General features: G+C 39.6%; 1 protein-coding gene across 11 annotated transcripts in view; it reads left to right on the forward strand.

The window, feature by feature from the left end:
* The window catches only part of TTC23 (tetratricopeptide repeat domain 23), a 90390-nt gene that overhangs the window by 857 nt on the left and 68867 nt on the right, over nt 1-20666 (forward strand). For 6 of the 11 annotated variants that reach the window (XM_027568834.1, XM_027568837.1, XM_027568835.2 and 3 more), the window contains exons 1-3: nt 6380-6524; nt 15047-15246; nt 19111-19234. In XM_027568834.1, the coding sequence (XP_027424635.1) occupies nt 6473-6524; nt 15047-15246; nt 19111-19234 (376 nt within the window). In that variant the 5' untranslated portion in view covers nt 6380-6472. Of the gene's footprint in view, nt 1-1152; nt 1295-6379; nt 6525-15046; nt 15247-17760; nt 17908-19110; nt 19235-20666 lie in introns of those variants that run through there. The other 5 variants (XM_027568831.2, XM_027568832.2, XM_027568830.2 and 2 more) reach the window with 3 other exon arrangements.

A 20666-nucleotide genomic window follows, 5' to 3' on the forward strand; every position in this document is an offset into this window, starting at 1 on the left:
ACTCGGCCCAATATAAAATTCCAAAATACAGCATCTTAAAGATTCTTCAGGTATTAATTCAACTAACAAATATACCTAGTGGCACATCTATATCTCTATAGGGCATAACTTATAGTAGATATGCAATAAATATTTCTTGAATGGCTTCTATTATATGGGGATATAAAATAATAAAATTAAGTCCCTCAAGCTCATACTCTAGCTGGGAAAATGAGGCTCAAAACATTTAAGTCAAAACTTCTGGACAGTTCTTTTTTTTTATTTTTAAGATTTTATTTATTTGAGAGAGAGAGACAGAGAGAGAGGATGAGAAGGGGGAGGGCCAGAGGGAGAAGCAGGCTCCCCACCCAACAGGGAGCCCGATTTGGGACTCCATCCCAGGACTCCAGGATCACGACCTGAGCCGGAGGTAGTCGCTTAACCGACTGAGCCCCCAGGCACCCCTTCTGGACAGTTCTTGATGCATAGATGCCTATTGTAGACCACAGGTGCTTCAAGAGTGTAGGTCAGTGTGAGCTGAACTATTCAGGGTGAGCTTCACAGTGAGCTTACGACCAATTCAGTCCTGAGCAATAGGCAAAATTTCAGTAGATCGAAAAGAAGGGATGTGGCATCCCAGGTAGTGGATGAGTTGTTAGCAAATATGTGCAAGCTTAAAAAATCATTGGCTCAGACTGCAGCACAGACATCATTTGGGGCCTTGGTTTGTTGTTGTTGTTGTTGAAGGCAAAAAGGATGTAAGAAGTTACATGAAGAGTCAAAATTGCTAGAGTTAAAGGGTTTGGTCCTGGGTTTTCAGCAGGAGTGAGACCTAATGAAAGTAGTAATGGGAAAAGATTAAACTGATAATGTAAATTAAGGTGGTTCCAAGAACAGAGACTGGAAATTAAAGGATTAAATACTGTAGATAATGGACTACAGATTGGTCACAGCCTCATAAGAGATTTTATCCAAGTAACTTCACTTTCCCATGGTGGACTAACAGATGTTAAGGCATTGCCTTGTATTCTTCTAAAGCATTGAGCTTATTTTTTTGTTTAGTGGTACAAATACAAATTTTACTAAGTGTGGTGGTAGTGGTGGTGCAGTTAACACAGTAACCATGATTGTTATTTATTTACCTTGGATCCGTTCTTGCTCCTTTTGCCTCAGGATTTAAGTGTGTTTCTTGTTCTATCTAACTGAATTGAAGGAATTTCAACAACAACAACAACAACAACAACAAAAAGAGCAAAAAAACAACCTTATGATTGAAGAACGCCATGGTAGGATGGGAGGAGTTCTTACTCAGACGGTAGGCTTTCACTTGACCTGTTTCTCTGAGATGAAACTAAATTACATACACTCAGTGAGTTGCCACCATGTACCAGATACTTTCCTTAGTGTTGGGCAAATAAAAGTGAATCAAGGATTAGCTCCCCCTCAAAAAAGCAGAGTGCTTCAGAGACACCAAGGAAGGTGTTTGTCTCCTGACTCAAAACTTGCTTCAAAGGATCCTAAGTTGTTGATCAGTGGTTCTTACTTAGGTGGACCCAGAAGGAGGAATCTTTGGTTCTGGCAAAGAACTCTGAGACAGGGTCCCCTGCTGCAGATGACTGATGTGGTGGGCTGCAATGCTCATCAAATCTACTCAAATATCTCTTTACTCCCCTGTATATCCTAGCCCTCTGCAGTGCAGGGGAAAAAAAAAATGTTAGCACAGGTGGCCTGTGTCACTTCTGGCCAATGGTGGTGAAAAGTTCATCCACAGATTTCCAATCTCTTGGTCTGCCCTGACTCCTGCTTGTTAAAGCCTGGTCAGCTTGGATCTCTGAGTCACTCTGTGAATCACACATTCCCACTCCCCAAGCCGTACTCCTAAACCAAGTGAGTCAGTAGCATGAAGGAGTTAATATGTTACCTCATTTTAGCCCATCGAATCCTGCCCACCCCACTGTTAGCAGGTTTTCCTCGGGACATTGCATTTATTTAAGTTTTCTTTAGTTTAAAAACAAAATTGCCCTAAGTAACTGAGTTTCAGGTATCAGGTGTATGAGGTATTTGGAGAGAAAAATCACACCAGGAAGATTGTTTAATTGTTCATCCAGTAAACATTTACTGAGGCCTAATAGGTGCCAGGCACTAATGCATTTGATCTATTTATTCATAGAACCGTAATATTAATTTAGGATTGGTTTTCAAGATTTGGGAGCCTCTGCCGCATTATCTTTGGGAATTGGGGCTGACCTAACTTAGAAAAGTCTTATGGGGCACCTGGGTGGTTCATTCAGTTAAGCGTCTGCCTTTGGCTCAGGTCATGATCTTATGGGTCGTGGGGTGAAGGCCTGTGTGGGGCTCCCTGCTCAGCAGGTTGTCGCTTCTCCTTCTCCCTCTGCCCCTCCCCCACTCATTCTTTTTCTCTCTCTCTCTCCCCCTCACTCTCTCTCTCTCCCTCACTCTCTCAAATGAATAAATAAAATCTTTAAGAAAAATAATAAAATAAATAAATAAATAAATAAAAGTCAGGTAGTCATAGATATTTAAAAGCCAGAGTTACACATAAAACTGCTTTGTGGTTTCATGGCTATTTTTAATAGCTTTAGTGAGGTGTTATTTACATACCATAAAATTCACTCATTTTAAGGCTACAACTCAATGAGTTTTTAGAAAATTTACAAAGTTGTGCAAGTATTACCACATTCGAATTTTAGAAAATTTGCATCACTCTAAAAAGATTCTTTGTGCCCATTTGCAGGCACTCCCTATTCCTACCCAGGCCCAGGCAATCACTACTAAACTTTGTTTCTATAGGTTTGCCTTTTCTGGACATTTAATGTAAATGACATCATACAATATGTGGTCTTTGCGTCTGGCTTTCACATAGCATAACGTTTTTATTTTTATTTTTTTTTAAAGATTTTATTTATTTATTTGAGAGAGAGAATGAAATAGAGAGAGAGCATGAGAGGGGAAAGGGTCAGAGGGAGAAGCAGACTTCCTGCTGAGCAGGGAGCCCGATGTGGGACTCGATCCCGGGACTCCAGGATCATGACCTGAGCCGAAGGCAGTCGCTTAACCAACTGAGCCACCCAGGCGCCCTATAGCATAACGTTTTTAAAGTTTATCCATGTTGTAGCTTGTATGAGTACATTCCTTTTCACTGCCAAATAATATTGTGCCATACATACGATATACCACATTTTGTTTATCCATTTACCAGTTGATGGACATTTGGATTGCTTTCAGTTTTTAGCTATTATAAATAATGCTTCTCTGAATTTGTGTACAAGTCTTTGTGTGATCAGGTGTTTTCAGTCTCTTGGGTATGTACCTAGGCATGGAATTGCTGATTTATGGGTAATTCTATATATGTTTGACTTTGTGAGGAATTACTCATTCTAAAATGACTATACAATTTTACGTTCCATGAGTGGTGTTTGAAGAGTCCAGTTTTGCTACATCTTTGCCAGTGCTTCTTATTGTCTGTCTCTTTGATTGTAGTCATTCTGGTGGGTGTAAGTAGTTCTCCTTATAGTTTTGATTTTCATTTTCCTAATGACTAGTGATTTTGAACATTTCATGAGCTTATTAGTCATTCATATATCTTTGGTAAATTGTCTTTTCAAATCTTTTGCCTATTGCTTACTTGGGTTATTTGTCTTATTGAATTGTGTTTGTTACATATTTTGGATTAAAGTCCCATTATCAGGCGCCTGGGTGGCTCAGTTGGTTAAGCGACTGCCTTCGGCTCAGGTCATGATCCTGGAGTCCCTGGATCAAGTCCCTCATCGGGCTCCCTGCTCAGCGGGGAGTCTGCTTCTCCCTCTGACCTGCCCGCCTCTCATGTGCACTCTCTCTCATTCTCTCTCTCAAATAAATAAATAAAATCTTAAAAAAATAATAAAAATAAAGTCCCATTATCAAATATGTCCTATATCTACAAATATTTGCAAATATATTCTCCTATTTTGTGAGTTGTTTTAACTTTCATATGGTGTCTTTTGAAACAACAAAAGTTTTTAATTTTGATGAAGTCTAGTTTATCTTTTTCTTTTATCAGTTGTGCCTTTGGTATTGTACATGAGAAATCTTTGTCTAACCCAAGCTCATACATAGCCCTTTGTTTCCTAAGAGCTTTACAGTTTTAGCTCTTACTTTTAGGTCTTTAATCTAGTTGGAGTTCATTTTTGCATATAGTGTGAGGTAGGGGCCCAACTTCGTTACTTTGCATGCACCTATCCAGTTGTTCCAACATCATTTATTAAAAGGACTATTCTGTCCCCATTGAATTACCTGGTACTCTTGTCAAAAAATAATTGACTATAAACGTAGAGGTTTATTTCTGGACTCTCAATCCTATTCCATTAATCTGTATGTCAGTCTGTATGCCAGTACCACACTATTTTGATTAGTGTAGCTTTGTAGTAAGTTTTAAAAATGGGAAGTGTGAGTCCTCCAACTTTGTTCTTTTTCAAGACTGTTTTAACTATTCTAGGTCTTTTACAGTTCCATATAAATTTAAGGTCAAATTCTGAAAAAAAAAAAAAAAACAGCTGGGATTTTGATAGGGCTTATATAAAATCTATGGATCACCTTGGGGGGTATTGCTATCTTAATAATATGAAGGCTTCTAGTCCATGAACATAGAATGTATCTCATTTATTCAGGTCTCCTTTGATTTCTTTCAGCAATGTTATATAATTTTCAGTGTAAAAGTTTTGTACTTCGTTTGTGAAATATATTCCTAAGTATTTTATTCTTTTTGATGCAACTGTGAATGGAAATGTTTTCTTAATTTCATTTTCAGATTGATATTCAGTTTTTGTTTATTTTGTATCCTGTGACCTTGCTGGAATTGTTTAATAGTTCTAGTAGGATTTTGCTGTTGTTTTCATTTTGTTTTGGGGTGTGTGTGTGTGTGTGTGTGTGTGTGTGGTGTCTCCCTTAAAATTTTCTACATATAAGATCATACCACCCAATAATAAAATTTTATTTCTTCCTTTCTAATCTGCTTGCCTTTTATTTCTTTTTCCTGCTTTATTACGCTGATTAGAATATCCATTATAGTCTTAAATACAAGTGGTGACAGCAAACATCCTTGCCTTGTTCCCAGTCTTAAAAGAGAAGCATTCAAACATACCCCATTAAGTGTGATGTTAGCATTAGGTTTTTTTTAAAGTTTTTATTAGCCCTTTATCAGGTTAAGGAAGTTTTATCATGAGTAGGTGTTGGATTTTGCCAAATGTTTTTTTCTGCATTTATTAAAATGATCATACAGTTTTTGCCCTCTCTTCTCTTAATATGGTGTATTACATTAGTGATTTCAGATGTTAAACCGACTTTACATTCGTGGGATAAATCTCCCTTAGTCATAATGTGTAATCCTTTTTATATGTTGCTTGATTTGGTTTTCTGATATTTTGTTGAGGACTTTTTGTGTTTATAATCATAAAGATATTGGTTTATTGTGTTATTACATCTTTGTCTGGCTTTGGTATCAGGGTAATATTGGCCTCACAGAATGAGTTGGAAGGGATTCCCTCTATTTTCGGATAGAGTTTGCAAAAGATTCATATTACTTCTTTAAAGATTTAGTAGGATTTACCACTGAAGCCATCTTTTTTTAAAAATAAAGATTTTATTTATTTATTTGACAGAGAGAGACACACAGAGAGAGGGAACACAAGCAGGGGGAGTGGGAGAGGGAGAAGCAGGCTTCCCACCGAGCAGGGAGCCCGATGCTGGGCTCGATCCCAGAACCCTGGGATCATGACCTGAGCTGAAGGCAGACACTTAACAACAGAGCCACCCAGGTGCCCCTACCACTGAAGCCATCTTGGCCTGGGCTTAGCTTTGTGTAAATATTTTAAATTGTTAAATTATTTACTTGTTATAGTTCCACTCAGATTTTTTATTTCCTTTTAATTCAGTTTTGGTATTTTGTATCCTTCTAGGATGTTTTTCCATCTCATGGCTTTTTGATGCCTCAGCTTACATATGGGCAACGTTGCTTTTTAACTAGTACACTGTCATACAGTCACAATGGTTATTTCGCAGGAGCCACTGCCCTGGGGACTCCTGCCCCTCCCTCAAGCCTCCCTGCATCCCCCACAACAAGTCAGCACCTAATGGTTAACACCTGTAACAGCAGGGGACCTTCTGAACCTAGTTCCAGCATAGTTGCCATCTATATAGATTGGTTGGTCCTCCTGCTATACCAGTTATTAAGTTTTTGAACATCACCTCTTGGAAATGGAAGACTGAGACCCTACTTCAGACTTCTTCCTCCCCTTTTGATCTGAGGCTGATCATGTGCTTCAGCATTCCACTGGACAGGTCTGGCAGAAGGAATAGCATCAATTGATTGGATATGTCTGACTGGCAGTTGTGGGCACTGATTTGAGAGGCCTGGGAAGCTCTCCCCAAGGCTGGCAGGGAGCGGGCTGGTGTGTGGGGCCTGGGCTGATTTCTAATGAAAATTTAACCCCCAGCTATGGCTATTACAAAGATAAGAAAAGTGGCTGATGATAAGCATGTAGCTCCAAGTAAGTGAACTGAAGAGTATGTCTTTGTGCTACAGATGTTACTATAAGATGCAACACATGGAAACAGACCCATAATTAAAAGCAAGGTCCTGGATTCAAATGTTTCCAGAAGCCAGGCAGGTAACATGATTCATTTAATGGGCTCAGAGATGCACATTTTGGTGTTTAAACATCTCTGAAATTGGAATGCATGTTACATTGGACGGTAAGTGATCGTGCAGTAGCAGTGTTGTTCTATTCTTAGTGGTTATAAAATAGTGATGTATCTGATAATCTTATGTAAGTGATGGTAATTTAGGTTAGATTAAATTTAGGAAATGAGTGGCAAGTGGCATGGGCTGGGAAAACCACATCCCTTTATGTCAGCCTTTCACCATGTAAAGAACCAGGTATGGTTCTCTACAATGAGAAAAAAAGCAACACAGGAGCAATGACAAATGGCCATTACTTTGCTGCCTCGTGTCTAGGAGTGGTAGGGAGTGGTAGCTGCTGACACCTTACCTCTAGGCTTCTGCCTTCCCCCCCTCGCTGGTGTTGCCTGTGATGACATAGGCCCAGTGTGGAAGGTGTTTTGAGTTTTCACAGGAAGCCAGAAATCCCAAAAGCTAGATCTTTACACATATTTGAAACTTTTTTTTATTATGTTATGTTAATCACCATATATTACATTATTAGTTTTTGATATAGTGTTCCACGATCCATTGTTTGCATATAACACCCAGTGCTCCATGCAGAGCGTGCCCTCTTTAATACCCGTCACCAGGCTGACCCATCCCCCCACCCCCTCCCCTCTAGAACCCTCAGTTTGTTTCTCAGAGTCCATAGTCTCTCATGGTTCATCTCCCCCTCCGATTTCCCCCCCTTCATTTTTCCCCTCCTGCTATCTTCTTCTTCTTTTTTTTTTTTTTTTAACATGTAATATATTATTTGTTTCAGAGGTACGGGTCTGTGAAACTTCTAATTTTAAAATAATGGCTTAATTTTTTTCACTCTCTGGCCAAAAAGGAAAAAAAAGTGTGTGCAAGTTAGATCCAGTCTATGAGTGCTTGGATAATAATTGCTGTTTTAAGGATTTAATATTATAGGCAACATGAGACAAACCACTTTTTTACAGTTAAGCCAAAAAAGAAAGAAAAATCAGCTCAATTTCAAAGTTTAGCACTAGGTTCAAGGCCCAGAATAGCAAATATTACAGAACATATTACTTGCGTATCTTCTAAAATTTCATCTCTGCCTCCCCTAAGTAGAAGATAAGAAAGTGTGGTTAAATCTGTTGAAGAGGTCACATCTCCTGGTTATAAAAGCATATGATTACTTTTTAAAGTGCAGTCTTAGGTTTCCAAAGCAAGAGTATTTGCTTCCCAGTGCTAACGACTTTCATTGGAAAGTCAGGATTATGTGCTGAGAAACCACCAAATTATTGGAAGACCCAAGTCCTGATTCTGCTTGTGTGACATTGGGCAAGTAATTTAGCTTCTGTCAGCTTCATTGTCCTCAGTTATAAAATAGGGATAAATCATACCTTCCTCCATACCTCACATGGCTGTGGTAAGGACCACAGAAGGTAAAATATGGGAAAGTATAAGGTGTTACATAAATATCAGTTGTTGGTATTGCCCAAATTCCATGAGTAGTTGGGCTGGCACAGCTTCCAGAATCTCAGATTCCCCCTCCCAATCTCCTGCTCTTTTTATAGACCACAACACTAACTGAAATGATCAAATGATCAACCAGTGGGATGAATAGATGAGAAAGCTTAAGTCAAGAACGTATTAGAAAAAAAGTCAGCCACCATCTTGGCATCAGCGATAACACGGAGTCTCTGTACAGCGGGATTTAAGCAAAGCTTAGATGTTGAATGAAAAGATTAGCCTTTCACGTTTTGAAGGGCTACCCAGGAATGAGTTTTGCTGGGATAGATTGGCCTCTGTAACTTTCTCACAGCCTGGCCTTCAGCTAGTTTCTTCCCTCTCTCATGTTTTCACTCTATATTATTTCATGAAGGAAAGAAAAGCTCCCACTTTCTTCCTTCTTGGTTAAACTGTAAAGCTCTATTTTGGATTATTAAGGAGTGGCCACACTTTACCTTGGTAACTATGTCCCGTCTAACTGCTCTAACACTCACCTCTAGCCATCTCAAATCCTATTTGTATGTAGGCATGGAATAAGTTACTAACTGTTTTAAAAAGGAAAGGAAAAAATATGATCTTTAAAAAGATGTCACTCAGAACTAGTGATATATTTTTAACTTTTTATTTTTTAAATTTTTTCTAAGTAAGCCTTATGCCCAACATGGGGCTTGAACTCAGGACCCTGAGTTCAAGCCAGCCGGGTGACCCAGTATATTTCTAACTTCTAAGTTGGACATTCTTATATAAATTTTCTCCCACAGCCTCAAATTCAACCTGGGAAACCAAATTGTCTTATCAAAATGACCATTCCCCTTTACTCACTGCTTCTGTCCATGGCATCACTGTGTCTTAGGGATCAGTAAACTTTTTCTGTAAAGGGCCAGACAGTAAACACTTTAGGCGCGATAAGGTTTCTGTCACAAATACTCAACTCTGCCGTTGTAGTACAAAAGTGGCCATAGATAATATGTAAATTATTGTGTTGTGTTCCAAGAAAGCTTTATTTATAAAAACAAACAGTGGGCAGCACTTGGCCCATGCCGTAGTGTGCCGATGCCTATCTAGAGTTCCTGGATGAAAATGTCAGAGTCAGGGGGTGCCTGGGTGGCTCAGTCGTTAAGCGTCTGCCTTCGGCTCGGGTCATGATCCCGGGCTCCTGGGATCGAGCCCCGCATCGGGCTCCCTGCTCCGCGGGAGGCCTCCTTCTCCCTCTCCCTCTCCCTCTCCCCCTGCTTGTGTTCCCTCTCTCTGTGTGTATGTTTCTGTCAAATAAATAAATAAAATCTTAAAAAAAAAAAAGTCAGAGTCAGTGTTGACTATCTCCCTTCTTTAATTTTTACATCCAAGCAGCTCTCAAGTTGTAATTATTTCTTTCAGTAATTCTTCTTATCCTTCCTTTCACTTCCTTTCTCGCTTCTACTATGCACCTGAATTCATTCTGTGCAATATTCAGTGATTCGTTTGACTGGTGGTAAGGAGTGGCTGCAGGACCATACCCACTTATTGAAGAGGGTACCAGAATTTCTAGGGAGAAGTTTTAAGAAGCATATAGAATATTCTAATTTTATTTTTAGGAAAAATGCCTACTTTGTCAGAATATAAACTATAGAAAGTAAAACCTGATGAAATCTCTCTAGATGGTGGATCATGGTTAAAAATGGTCATCAGACATTGCTCAAATTTAGAATTTCCCAAGGTATGCAGTGTTTACAATTGGTGATGCCTAATGTGATATTAGGTGGAACACAGACCAACTTTTAAAATATTAATACTTCTGTTTTTATTTTAATGTGCAGTGGAGAAAATATGACATCAAACCCATAATATCAGTGATTATTTATTAGGGTGAAGCTGAAGTAAGTATTAGGTTTTTTAAAAGTTGTAGTCTTAAAGAAAAAGTTAATATTGTAGGCAGATCACAGATATGCTAACAGTCATCAAGATGGTAGGAGACTATGTAAAGTTTGAAAATCAGTGGCCACTTTGCCCCCCTAGTTTCCATTATATTTGTCTACTAATTAACAGATCAGTCTCAGTATTTTCATTTCTCTTTCTTGATAAAACCTTCAGGGGCTCATCACTCCCTGCCAAATAAAGTCAATCAAACTCTTAGCTTAAAATCAATGTCTTCTAAACCTGGCTCCAGCCTTCCAGTTTTCCTCTACCTCCTGGCTTCCCAAACACTGCTCAAAAAGTACCAGCTGCATAAGATTCAATGAGTGTCCCAGAAAAGTTAGGGAAAGCATTGCATACTATATCCCTTGGAGGTATATTCACAAGGAATTATACGACATTAAAGCCTTTGAGAAAACTTGAGGTAATAAAACTTGTCCATGTTTATGGTAGAACCCTACTTTTCTAGAGACAATGTTTGTGTTTACCAGCTTCCTTGATCATCATTGTGAATAACCCTTTCTTATAGATGGTGCCTTAATGTCTTCTAGGTCTAGTGTACTAGAGAGGTTGGTTTGGAATATGCTGTTCTATATCCATGTCCCCAACCCCCGACACATACCAACCAAACTGAACCACCCATAGCTAGCTATATACCCATTTCACCTTGCGCTTCTAAGCCCTTGCTAATTATTCACTCTACTTGGGGTGCTTTCTCCTCTCTGCCCTTGTTCTCAAAATCTTTTCAACCAAGCAACCTGATTTCTCACAACAGTAATGGTTCCTATTTCTGAAGTCTTACCATGTTCTGCTCTTCCAGCATTTTTTACCACCCAGTATCATGGTAGTTGTGTACCTGATCTTTTTTCCTGCTGGATTTTACATTTCTCGGAGTTACTGTTTTCCACATAGTGCATTGCTTATAGTAGGAATTCAATAAATATTTGATGAATGAATGATAATAAGGTGAAATTTGAAATAATTTATCTGTAGTAAATAATAGAATTGGAGTTTGAAGGATCTACATAGGGAGAGGGACAAAGCAAATTTTGGTTTCATTGCTTTTTCTCTATTGTTTTTCTATGTCTATTTCATTGATTTGTGAGGTGAGCTTTATTATTTATTTTATTAATTTTTTCTTCTGTTTACCTAGAATTTAATTTGCTCTTTTTTTCTAGTTGCTGAAGGTCATGAACTTGAGAGGTAATCTACTTTTCTTATATAGGCATTTAATGTCATAAAATTCTCCATAAGGTCTGCTTTAGTGGCATTCTCAAATTTTTATGTGTTGTGTTTATATTCATTCAGTTAAAACTACTTTCAAATTTCTTTTTTGATTTCTTCTTTGAACCATGGTTGGGTTTTGTTTTTTTTTTTAGAAGTGTGTTGTTTAATTTCCAAATATTTGAGTGTTTTCCAGGTATCTTTCTGTTATTGATTTAAAATTTAATTCCTTTGTAGTCATATATTTTGTATGTCTTAAATCCTTATAAATTTACCAAAACTTGTTTTATGACCCAGAATAGAACCTGTCTTAGTTAATGTCCATGTGCACTTGAAAAGAATGTTATTCTACTCTCCTTGAGTAGAGTGTTCTAGTAAATGTCAAATCAAGTTGGTTGATGATGTAGTTCAAGTCTTATGTATCCTTAACTGATTTTTTGCCTATTTGGTGTATCAACTACTAAGAGCAAGGTATTTAAATCTCAGACTTGTAATTGAGGGTTTATCTATTTCTCCTTGCAATTCCATCAGTTTGGGGTCCCGTATTGCAAAACTGTTATTAAGTGTATAAACACTCAGAATGATTATATCTTCTTGAGTAATTGACTTTTTATAATTATAAAATGACCTTTTTTCTGATAATATTCTTTGCTGTACAATTTACTTTGATATTAATAGAGACAATCCAGCTTTGCTTTTCATTAATTTTAGTATATAATTTTCCATCATTTTACCTTTAATCTAATTGTCTTTCTCTACTTGAAATGAATTTCTTGTAGGCAACATACAGTTGGGTTTTGCATTTTTATCCAATCTGGCAATGTCTATCTCTTAAGTGGGGTGTTTAGACCATTTACATTTAATGTGTTTGCTGATATAGTTAGATTTAAGTCTGTCATCTTGCTATTTATTTTCTCTTCATCCCATATGTTCTTTGTTCCCTTTCCCCACTTTTTTCGAGTTTCTACTGGATTGTTTTTATGAGTCCTTTTATCTCCTTTGTTGGCTTATTACCTATAATTCTTTATTTGGTTATTTTAATGGTTACTTAGGGTTTATACTATACATCTTTGACTAAGTCTACCTTCAATTAATATTATACCACTCCACATACAGTGTAAGAACTCACAATTCCATTCCTTCCTTCCTAGCCTTTATGCTACTGTTCTACATTTCACTTATACATGTTATAAGCCCCACAGTAAATTATTTTTTTGTTAAAAAAAGTTGATTATCTTTTAAAGAGATTTAAGTAATATGAAAAGTCTTATATATTTGCCCATGTAAGTATCATTCCCATTGTCTTCATTCCTTTGTGTAGATCTAGATTTCCATTTGCTATCATGTTCCTTCCTTCTGAAAGACTTCCTTTAATAATTTGTGGAGAACATTAGAGTGCAAATCTGCTGATGATTAATTCTTTCAGTTTTTGGTTTTGAAAGATAATTTCACTGGTGCAGAATTTTAGCTTGACAGTTTTTTCTTTCCATACTTTAAGTATGTTTTACTCCCTTTTCATGTGCTTTTTTCCTCCAAGAAATCTGCTGCCATCTGTATCTTTATTTTTTCATACTAATATGTTTTTCCCCCTACATTTAAGATTTTCTCTTTACCTTGGTTTTGAGCAGTTTGTTTATGATGTGTCTTGGTGTAGTTTTCTCTGTTTCTTGTGTTTAGTGTTCATTGAACTTCTTGGGTCTCTAGCTCTTTACTTTTCCTCAAATTGGGAAAATTTTGGGCTATTATTTCTTCAAATATTTTTTCTGTCCCTGCTACAATCTGCTTTCCTATAGAGACTCAAATTACATATATATTAGGCAATTTGAAGTTGTTTCACAGCTCGTGATCTTGTTTATTTTTTATTTTTTAAAGATTTTACTTGTTTATTTGACAGAGAGACACAGGGAGAGAGGGAATACAAGCAGGGGGAGTGGGAGAGGGAGAAGCAGGCCTCCCACTGAGCGGGGAGCCTGATGCGGGCCTCGATCCCAGAACCCTGGGATCATGACCTGAGCCAAAGGCAGACGCTTAATAACTGAGCCACCCAGGCGCCCCTCGTGATCTTTTTTAGATAGTTTCTGTTGCTATGTCTACAAGTTCAGTCATCTTTTCATCTGTAATATCTAATCTGTCATTAATCCCATCTAGTGTATTTTTCATCTCACATATACTTTTCATATCTAGAAGTTCAATTTGGGCCTTTTTTGTATCTTCTATGTCTCTACTTAACTGTTGAAGCATATGGAATGCAATTATAATAACAATTTTAATACTCTTTTCTCCTAATTTAATATCTGTGTCAATTCTGGGTTTTGAGTCATTGATTATCATTCTCATTATGGCCCATGTTTTCCTGTCCCTTTGCATGCCTTGTAATCTTTGATTGGATGTCAGACTTTGTGAATTTTACCTTGTTGCATGCTAGCTATTTTTGTATTCCTATACATCCTTGAGTTTTGTCTTATGGGGCAGTTAAGTTACTTAGAAATGGGCTGATCCTTTTAGGTCTTATTTTTATGCTTTGTTAGGTGAGTCTAAGCAGTGCTCAGTCTAGGGGTAATAATTTCACACTACTGAAACAAAACCCTTCTGAGTGCTTTACCCAATGCATTATGAATTATGAGTTTTCCAGTCAGTTTGGTGGGGACAGGCATTGCCAGCCCTGAGTAATGCCAGACACTGTTCTGTCAATATTATTAAAGGATTCTTTCCCCAGACTCAAATATTTTTCTTATACACATGCTGATCAGTATTTTCTCCCCATATTTTTGAGGATCCCTCTCCTAATCTCCAGGATCCGATCTCTGTACATCTCTATCCTCTCCAGTAAGCTATCCTATGAACTCTAGCTACCTTGTTCTCCCCAGATCCTCAGCTCTAGTTCTTCAGCTCAGAGAGTCTACCTGGTTACTTCTGTGTTTCCAATCCTTGCATGTCCTAGAAACTTTCTCAAAGTGATAAGCTGGGGTAATCATGGGTCTCACTTTGTTTCTTTTTTTTTTCTTTTTTTTTTTTAAAGATTTTATTTATTTGTTTGAGAGAGAGAATGAGAGAGAGAGAGAGCACATGAGAGGGGGGAGGGTCAGAGGGAGAAGCAGACTCCCTGCTGAGCAGGGAGCCCGATGAGGGACTCGATCCTGGGACTCCAGGATCATGACCTGAGCCGAAGACAGTTGCTTAACCAACTGAGCCACCCAGGCGCCCACACTTTGTTTCTTTTTTCCATTGATCAAATCTGATATCCTGTCTCTTGAAAACCATTGTTCCATAATATTTTTGTTTGTGTGGAGTTTTTTGTTGCTGTTTTTTGTTTTTGTGTGTTTGTTGGTTGGTTGGCTATTTCAGGCAAGAGAATAAATCTGGTCCCTATTACCCCATCTTGACAAGAAGTGAAAGTTTAATAAGTCATTTTTTCACTGCTTCAAGGTTAGTTGGGGTTCAGGTGATCTAATCTGGGTTCTTTGAGAGTTGTTTGGGCTTGCCTGATTCCTCCTGTATATACATATATAAAATACATATATAAATATGTATATTTTAATGAACAAGGAATGTTTGGTTTAGTTAAAAGTGGAAATCAGCCTGAAAGTATTACAAAGAAGTTAATACTAGTTATCAGGATCTTTTTGGATGGAGTGCTACTAATTTCAAAGAACTCATGGGTAGAGTGTTGAAATTTTCCTAGATCTAGCATCAGTCTCTAGGAAAAATGTGTATTTGTATAAGTAAGTACAGAAATTATCATTTAACACCTTTATTTTCTTATTTAAAAATTAGAGGACAATGTATATAAAAATATGCAAGAATCAAAGGAAACTCCCATATCCAGTCACCTAGATGAAATTGTTGCTGCTATCAGCATAACGCCTAGAAAGAAGATCCAAAACAAGCTGCCTCAGACAGCGCTATTCCAGCCTCCTCGAGAGAAACTACACCTCTGTGAAGAGAAAGCGAAGTCCTACTCCAGCAGTCACGAAGTAAGGACCCTTCATTTTCTATACCTGCACTCATGTAATTGACGAGAGTTTAGGTTACATTTCTACGCTTTCTCACAGAATGAGTGGGTGTAGCCCCTCAGGGCTCCAGGCACAGCACTTGGCACAGTCAACATCATTCTTGCAGAATGAATGCACAAATGAACAAACAGGTTTACCCTGACCTCTGGCAAGCATATACTAGACCAGTTGGTTATAGGTTTGACCTACTGCAGTCTTTTTCCCTCAGTGTATACACATTTATTGTGCTCTCCCTAGTGCCGGGTCTAAGCACTGGAATCTAACACAAAGCCGATGAAACTTCTATAGAGCTTACAATTCTTACGTTCTTGATCTTCTTGTTTTCTTCATACACCTTTCTCATTCTCTCCTCAAAGTTTTACTTATTCACTCGCTCATTCAATATGCATTTCTCTACCACCACTTACATGTCAGGTCCTCTATTGGTTGAGCGTGCACCTCTTGATTTTGACTCCGGGTCCTGGGATGGAGGGCTCCTTTCTCAGTGAGGAGTCAGCTGGAGATTCTCTCTCTCCTGCTGCCCTTCCCCCTCTGTCTCTCTCTCTCTCTCAAATAAGTAAATGAATCTTTATTTATTTTTTTTAAAGATTTTATTTATTTATTTGACAGAGAGAGACACAGTGAGAGAGGGAACACAAGCAGGCGGAGTGGGAGAGGGAGAAGCAGGCTTCCCGCTGAGCAGGGAGTCAGATGCGGGGCTCGATCCCAGGATCCTGGGATCATGACCCGAGCTGAAGGCAGACGCTTAACGACTGAGCCACCCAGGCACCCCAGTAAATAAATCTTTAAAAAATAATAATCCCAGCAAGGAATTGTAAGAGCCTGAACTACAACAGAGGCAGTAGAGATGCCAAGATCTGACAGGAATTTGGAAACGTGAATCAGTGGGGCCTGGTGATTAAGGGGACATAGGAGTTGTAGAAGCAAGAGCCAATCACAGAGGGTGTATACAATTCATGACTTATGTCTCAGTCAGCTTGGGTGGTGGGAAGCTTGCCAGTGCCTTTGCCATTGTAATGAATACAGGAGGAAGAGCAGGATTATGGAGAGGAGACATGAATTTGGTTTTGAACATGTGCTTATTCATTATGCAGCACATATTTATTCAGTACCCACTACGTGCCAAGCTCTGTACTAGGTAGGCAGTAGGCTGGCAGCCTTTCTCAACCAGAGTTCTGCAGGAGAATTAAGCCTGAATGCCCCAAATCATTTACTGTCCATAAAGATGTAACATCTCTTCTGTGGATCTGGAGTGGTACTAAATTATTTTCTGTGTTCTGGAGTTCAGGTGAGGAACCCCTGGATACCGTGGTGAACAGCATGGACAGGTTGAATGCCCTCATGTTGCTGAGGGGCAATCAGCATTGTAAATACACTAGTGAGCTAGAGGTTGTGTCAAGTGCTGTTAAGGAAAGAGTGGGCCGGTCTATAAAGAGGCGAACTGAGACCTTAAGAAGTGAAGGAGCCAGCGTGGAGGAGCTAAGCGAAAAGAGTTCCAGGGTGAGGGAACAGCACATGTAAAGTCTATGAGGTGGGAACGAGTTGAGGTGTTTGGAGTAAAAGAAGAGACCATGGTCTGATGTGAAATGCAGTTGGAGAGGCAGGGAGTTCACTTAGGACCTCACAGGTCTCCAGCTGAGTGTCTTGGGAGGCCTTAAAAGTGTTTGCAGGAAAGTATTAACATGATGTAATTGGCTTTTTAAAATTTCCATTTTTTTTCTACTTTTGAATTTTAAAATATTTTCAGACTTACAGGAAAGTCTATAAGATTCACCAATTTTTAACGTTTGCATTATGGCTTTATTTGTCTCTGTGTGTGTCATTATTTTTCTGAACTGAGAGTAAATTATAGGTATTATGGTCCTTTACCCCCTGAATATCTTGGAGGATACTCTCCAGGTAACCACGGTACAGTGATTAAAGTTAGGAAACTAACATTGGTACAGTATTATCATCTAATCTATAAACCTTATCCATATTTCTCAAATTATCACAATCATGTCTTTGGCAGAAAAAAAATTAAATCCATGCTCTGCTCCATCAGATTATATTATTTCCAAGGCTCATCCCAGTTATGAAATTGTCTGCCTACTTGTACTTCTCTCCTCTCTACCTCCTCCCCATGCCTGTTGGATGAAGCCACCGGAACTGGCAGAATAAAGATGAGAAAGCCAAAGGGACATTTGAACTTTGTGTTCTAGCAAGTAAGAAGGTGGAGGGGAGGACAGGCTGCTCTTCTCTACCCCTGTCCCAGTTGCAGGTAGTGAGGACCAAGGCTATGATTGGGGGGCAGGGGGGTGGGGGGGGACTGACTTCCGGTCTACATAGCCCCCTTCTTAGAAATCTGTGGTTGGATAGACCCATTATCAGATCAGGTCCTCTCTCTTTTTGGTAGACTCTCTCTCTAGACTCCCCAATGTTTTCATCATCTCTTTCTTTTTCATACGCTATTCATTTGCTGTCTCCCCATGGAAGCTATTCCCTTAACTCCCAGCATTTGCTGGGCTCCATCTGCCAAGAGGGAATCCGCTGCCAAGATTTTTGACTGATTGGTGTTAGCTGCTGATGCCTTCCTACCTGGGCCTCTCCGTGGGACCACTTAGGCTTCCTCATGGCATGGTGGTAAGGTTATTAGTTTGCTGGGGCTGCCATACCCAAATACCTCATACTGGGTGGCTTCAACAACAGAAGTTTATCTCCTCAGAGTTCCACAGGCTGCAAGTCCAAGATCAAAGTGTTGGCAAGGTTGATGTCATTTGGAGGGCTAGCTTGCAGAGGGTGTCCTCTCACTGTCCCCACTTCTTTCTTTGTGCGTGCCTCTCCCTGGTGTCTCTTCCTTGTCTTATAAGGACATTAGTCACATTGGAGTAAGGCTCTACTGTAACGACCTCATTTCAACTGACGTCTTTAAACATCAACTTTATGCCTTCTCTCCATATACTGTCACATTCTGAAGTACTTGGGCCTCCAACATTTGGGTTTGGGGAATGGGAGCACACAAGTCAGCCCATAAAAGGTTCTAAATAGAAACAGAAACTGGAAGCCTGTAGTTCCTTAAAGTGTGGGCCCCCAAACCTGGCACCACATCATTTCCTCCATATTCCATCAGCCAGTCATAAAGCCCAGATTCAAAGGGAAGGAGACCTAGACCCCCACCGCTGGACGGAAAGAGTCAGGGAATTCTGGAGTGACATTTTAAAACTACCAGCCTCGCTTTGAATGTATTGTTACTCTGAGCTGACCTGGAGCTGGAGGGGCCAGCTCCCTGTTCTCTTTGTTCTGACACGGAATATAAATGGACTTCTCACTCCTTTAGTGAAATTTGTTTGTCAGTCCTGCCAACCTCATTGCCATGCTGATATCCTAGGCTGCTAAGAAGGGTATTTGAATTGAGAACTAGTGAGTGTTATTTCAAAACCCACTACCAACTTGCCCACTGGTGCCTGAATGGTGTTCATAGCTGGGCAGCTGGAAACCCTGGGGAATGGTGACAAGTCTGCTCTAGTTTTTCTATGTCTTCTTGATTTATTATATTTTTCATAATGTACTACAAGCTTAAATGTTTTAGAAATTGAAATGTACTATAAATTTTACTTGTTTCTTGTTTTATTTGTTTCTGCCATTTATTGTCTGTTTCACCCCACCCAAAACAGATCTTTGCCTGTTTTGTTCTCTGATGGATCCCAAGTGCTTACAACCACGTCCCGCACATAGTAGGCACTCAGGAAATACACACTGGATTAAAGTGCAAGTTGACTTTGTGCTTTGTCACTCTCCGTTTTCAGTTGTCGCTGACTAGTAAAGCCCATTTTCTCTCCGTCGCAGTATAAACAGGCTGTCCATGAGCTGGTGCGCTGCATAGCGCTGACAAGAATTTGCTATGGCGACTCCCATTGGAAACTAGCGGAGGCACACATTAATCTGGCTCAGGGCTACCTCCAGCTGAAAGGTGAGTTCCTCTCAGACGGGGGGTGGGGAGGGGTTAGTCCATGGGTTTCTGCTCTTTCATGGAAATTTGACTCCCACTTACCTAGAAGGATTCATTAGGTTTTCTTGAATATTCTCCTGTCCACACATTGAAGAGCCATCTCCTTTCAGAAAGAGTCAATGAGATTTTTTCTGTGATATCTAAAAAAGAGAAGGAAGATTTTAGCCCTTTGGATGGCTTTTGAGGACCCTTTTTGAAAATTTAAATTCAATTAATTAACATATAATGTATTATTGGTTTCAGAGGTGGAGGCCTGTGATACATCAGTCTTATATAACACCTGGTGCTTATTGCATCACATGCCCTCCTTAATGTCCATCACCCAGTTACCCCATCCCCCCTCCTCCCCTCCAGCAACCCTCAGTTTGTTTCCTATGATTAAGAGTCTCTTATGGTTTGTCTCCCTCTCTGGTTTTGTCTTTTTTTTTTGTCGGACCCTTTTTTTATGATCTTAAATGTAAGGTTCTTGGAAGAGAATTTGTTAGCTTGGAAGGCATTGTAGGAGGGGCCCAATGCATGGAGTAGGGGCCTAAAATAGGATCCATCCACATTTGTTTTGATGGAGAATCACTTTCCTGTAAGTGACCCCTCCCCTCCCCCCGCAAAATACGTAAATAAGAGACTAAATCAAGCTGGCAGTGAACAAAAGGTAATGTATTGGCTTATACAACTTGAAAAGCCAAGGGTAAAACTTGCTGTAGACTTAGCCAGATCCGGGCGTTCAAACAATGTCATCGTTCCGTGTTTCTCTCTTATCCCACCGCTTGGCTCTGTTTTTCTCTGTATGGACTTCATTTTTTTTTTTAAGATTTTATTTATTGATTTGACAGAGAGATAGAGAGAGAGCACAAGTAGGCAGAGAGGCAGGCAGAGGGAGATGGAGAAGCAGGCTCCCCGCCGAGCAGGAAGCCCGCTGTCGGGCTCGATCCCAGGACCCCGGGATCATGACCCAAGCTGAAGGCAGCCAACTTAACCAACTGAGCCACCCAGGTGCCCTTGTATGGACTTCATTTTTACCCAGGCTCTGCCCACGTGGCAGCAGCAAGTCTTGCAGAAGCTGTAACCTTCCCTCATCAGCACTCCCAGGAAAGAAAGAACATCTTTCCCCCCAAATCTCAGGATTTGGGGGTTCTAATTGGGCTGACTTGGATGGTATGTCAAAGGCAAGGAATAGTCTGATTGGCTAGATCTGCCTTTTGGCTCCACTGGATCCTGGGGGACAAGCTGGCCTTGGTAAATCGAATGGATTGGGTATGCAGGGGCCAGGTGTCCCCAGAAGAAGACAGAGAAAGGGGGATAGACGCAGGGAAGGATAGCATGTCTTCTCCTTTTGACTAGGCATCCTAGGATGGCTGTATAAGAGTACATCTCCGTACTCCTTTCTTCAACTGAA

Source organism: Zalophus californianus, chromosome 6, assembly GCF_009762305.2.
Source record: "Zalophus californianus isolate mZalCal1 chromosome 6, mZalCal1.pri.v2, whole genome shotgun sequence".
NCBI classification, from domain to species: Eukaryota; Metazoa; Chordata; class Mammalia; order Carnivora; family Otariidae; genus Zalophus; species Zalophus californianus.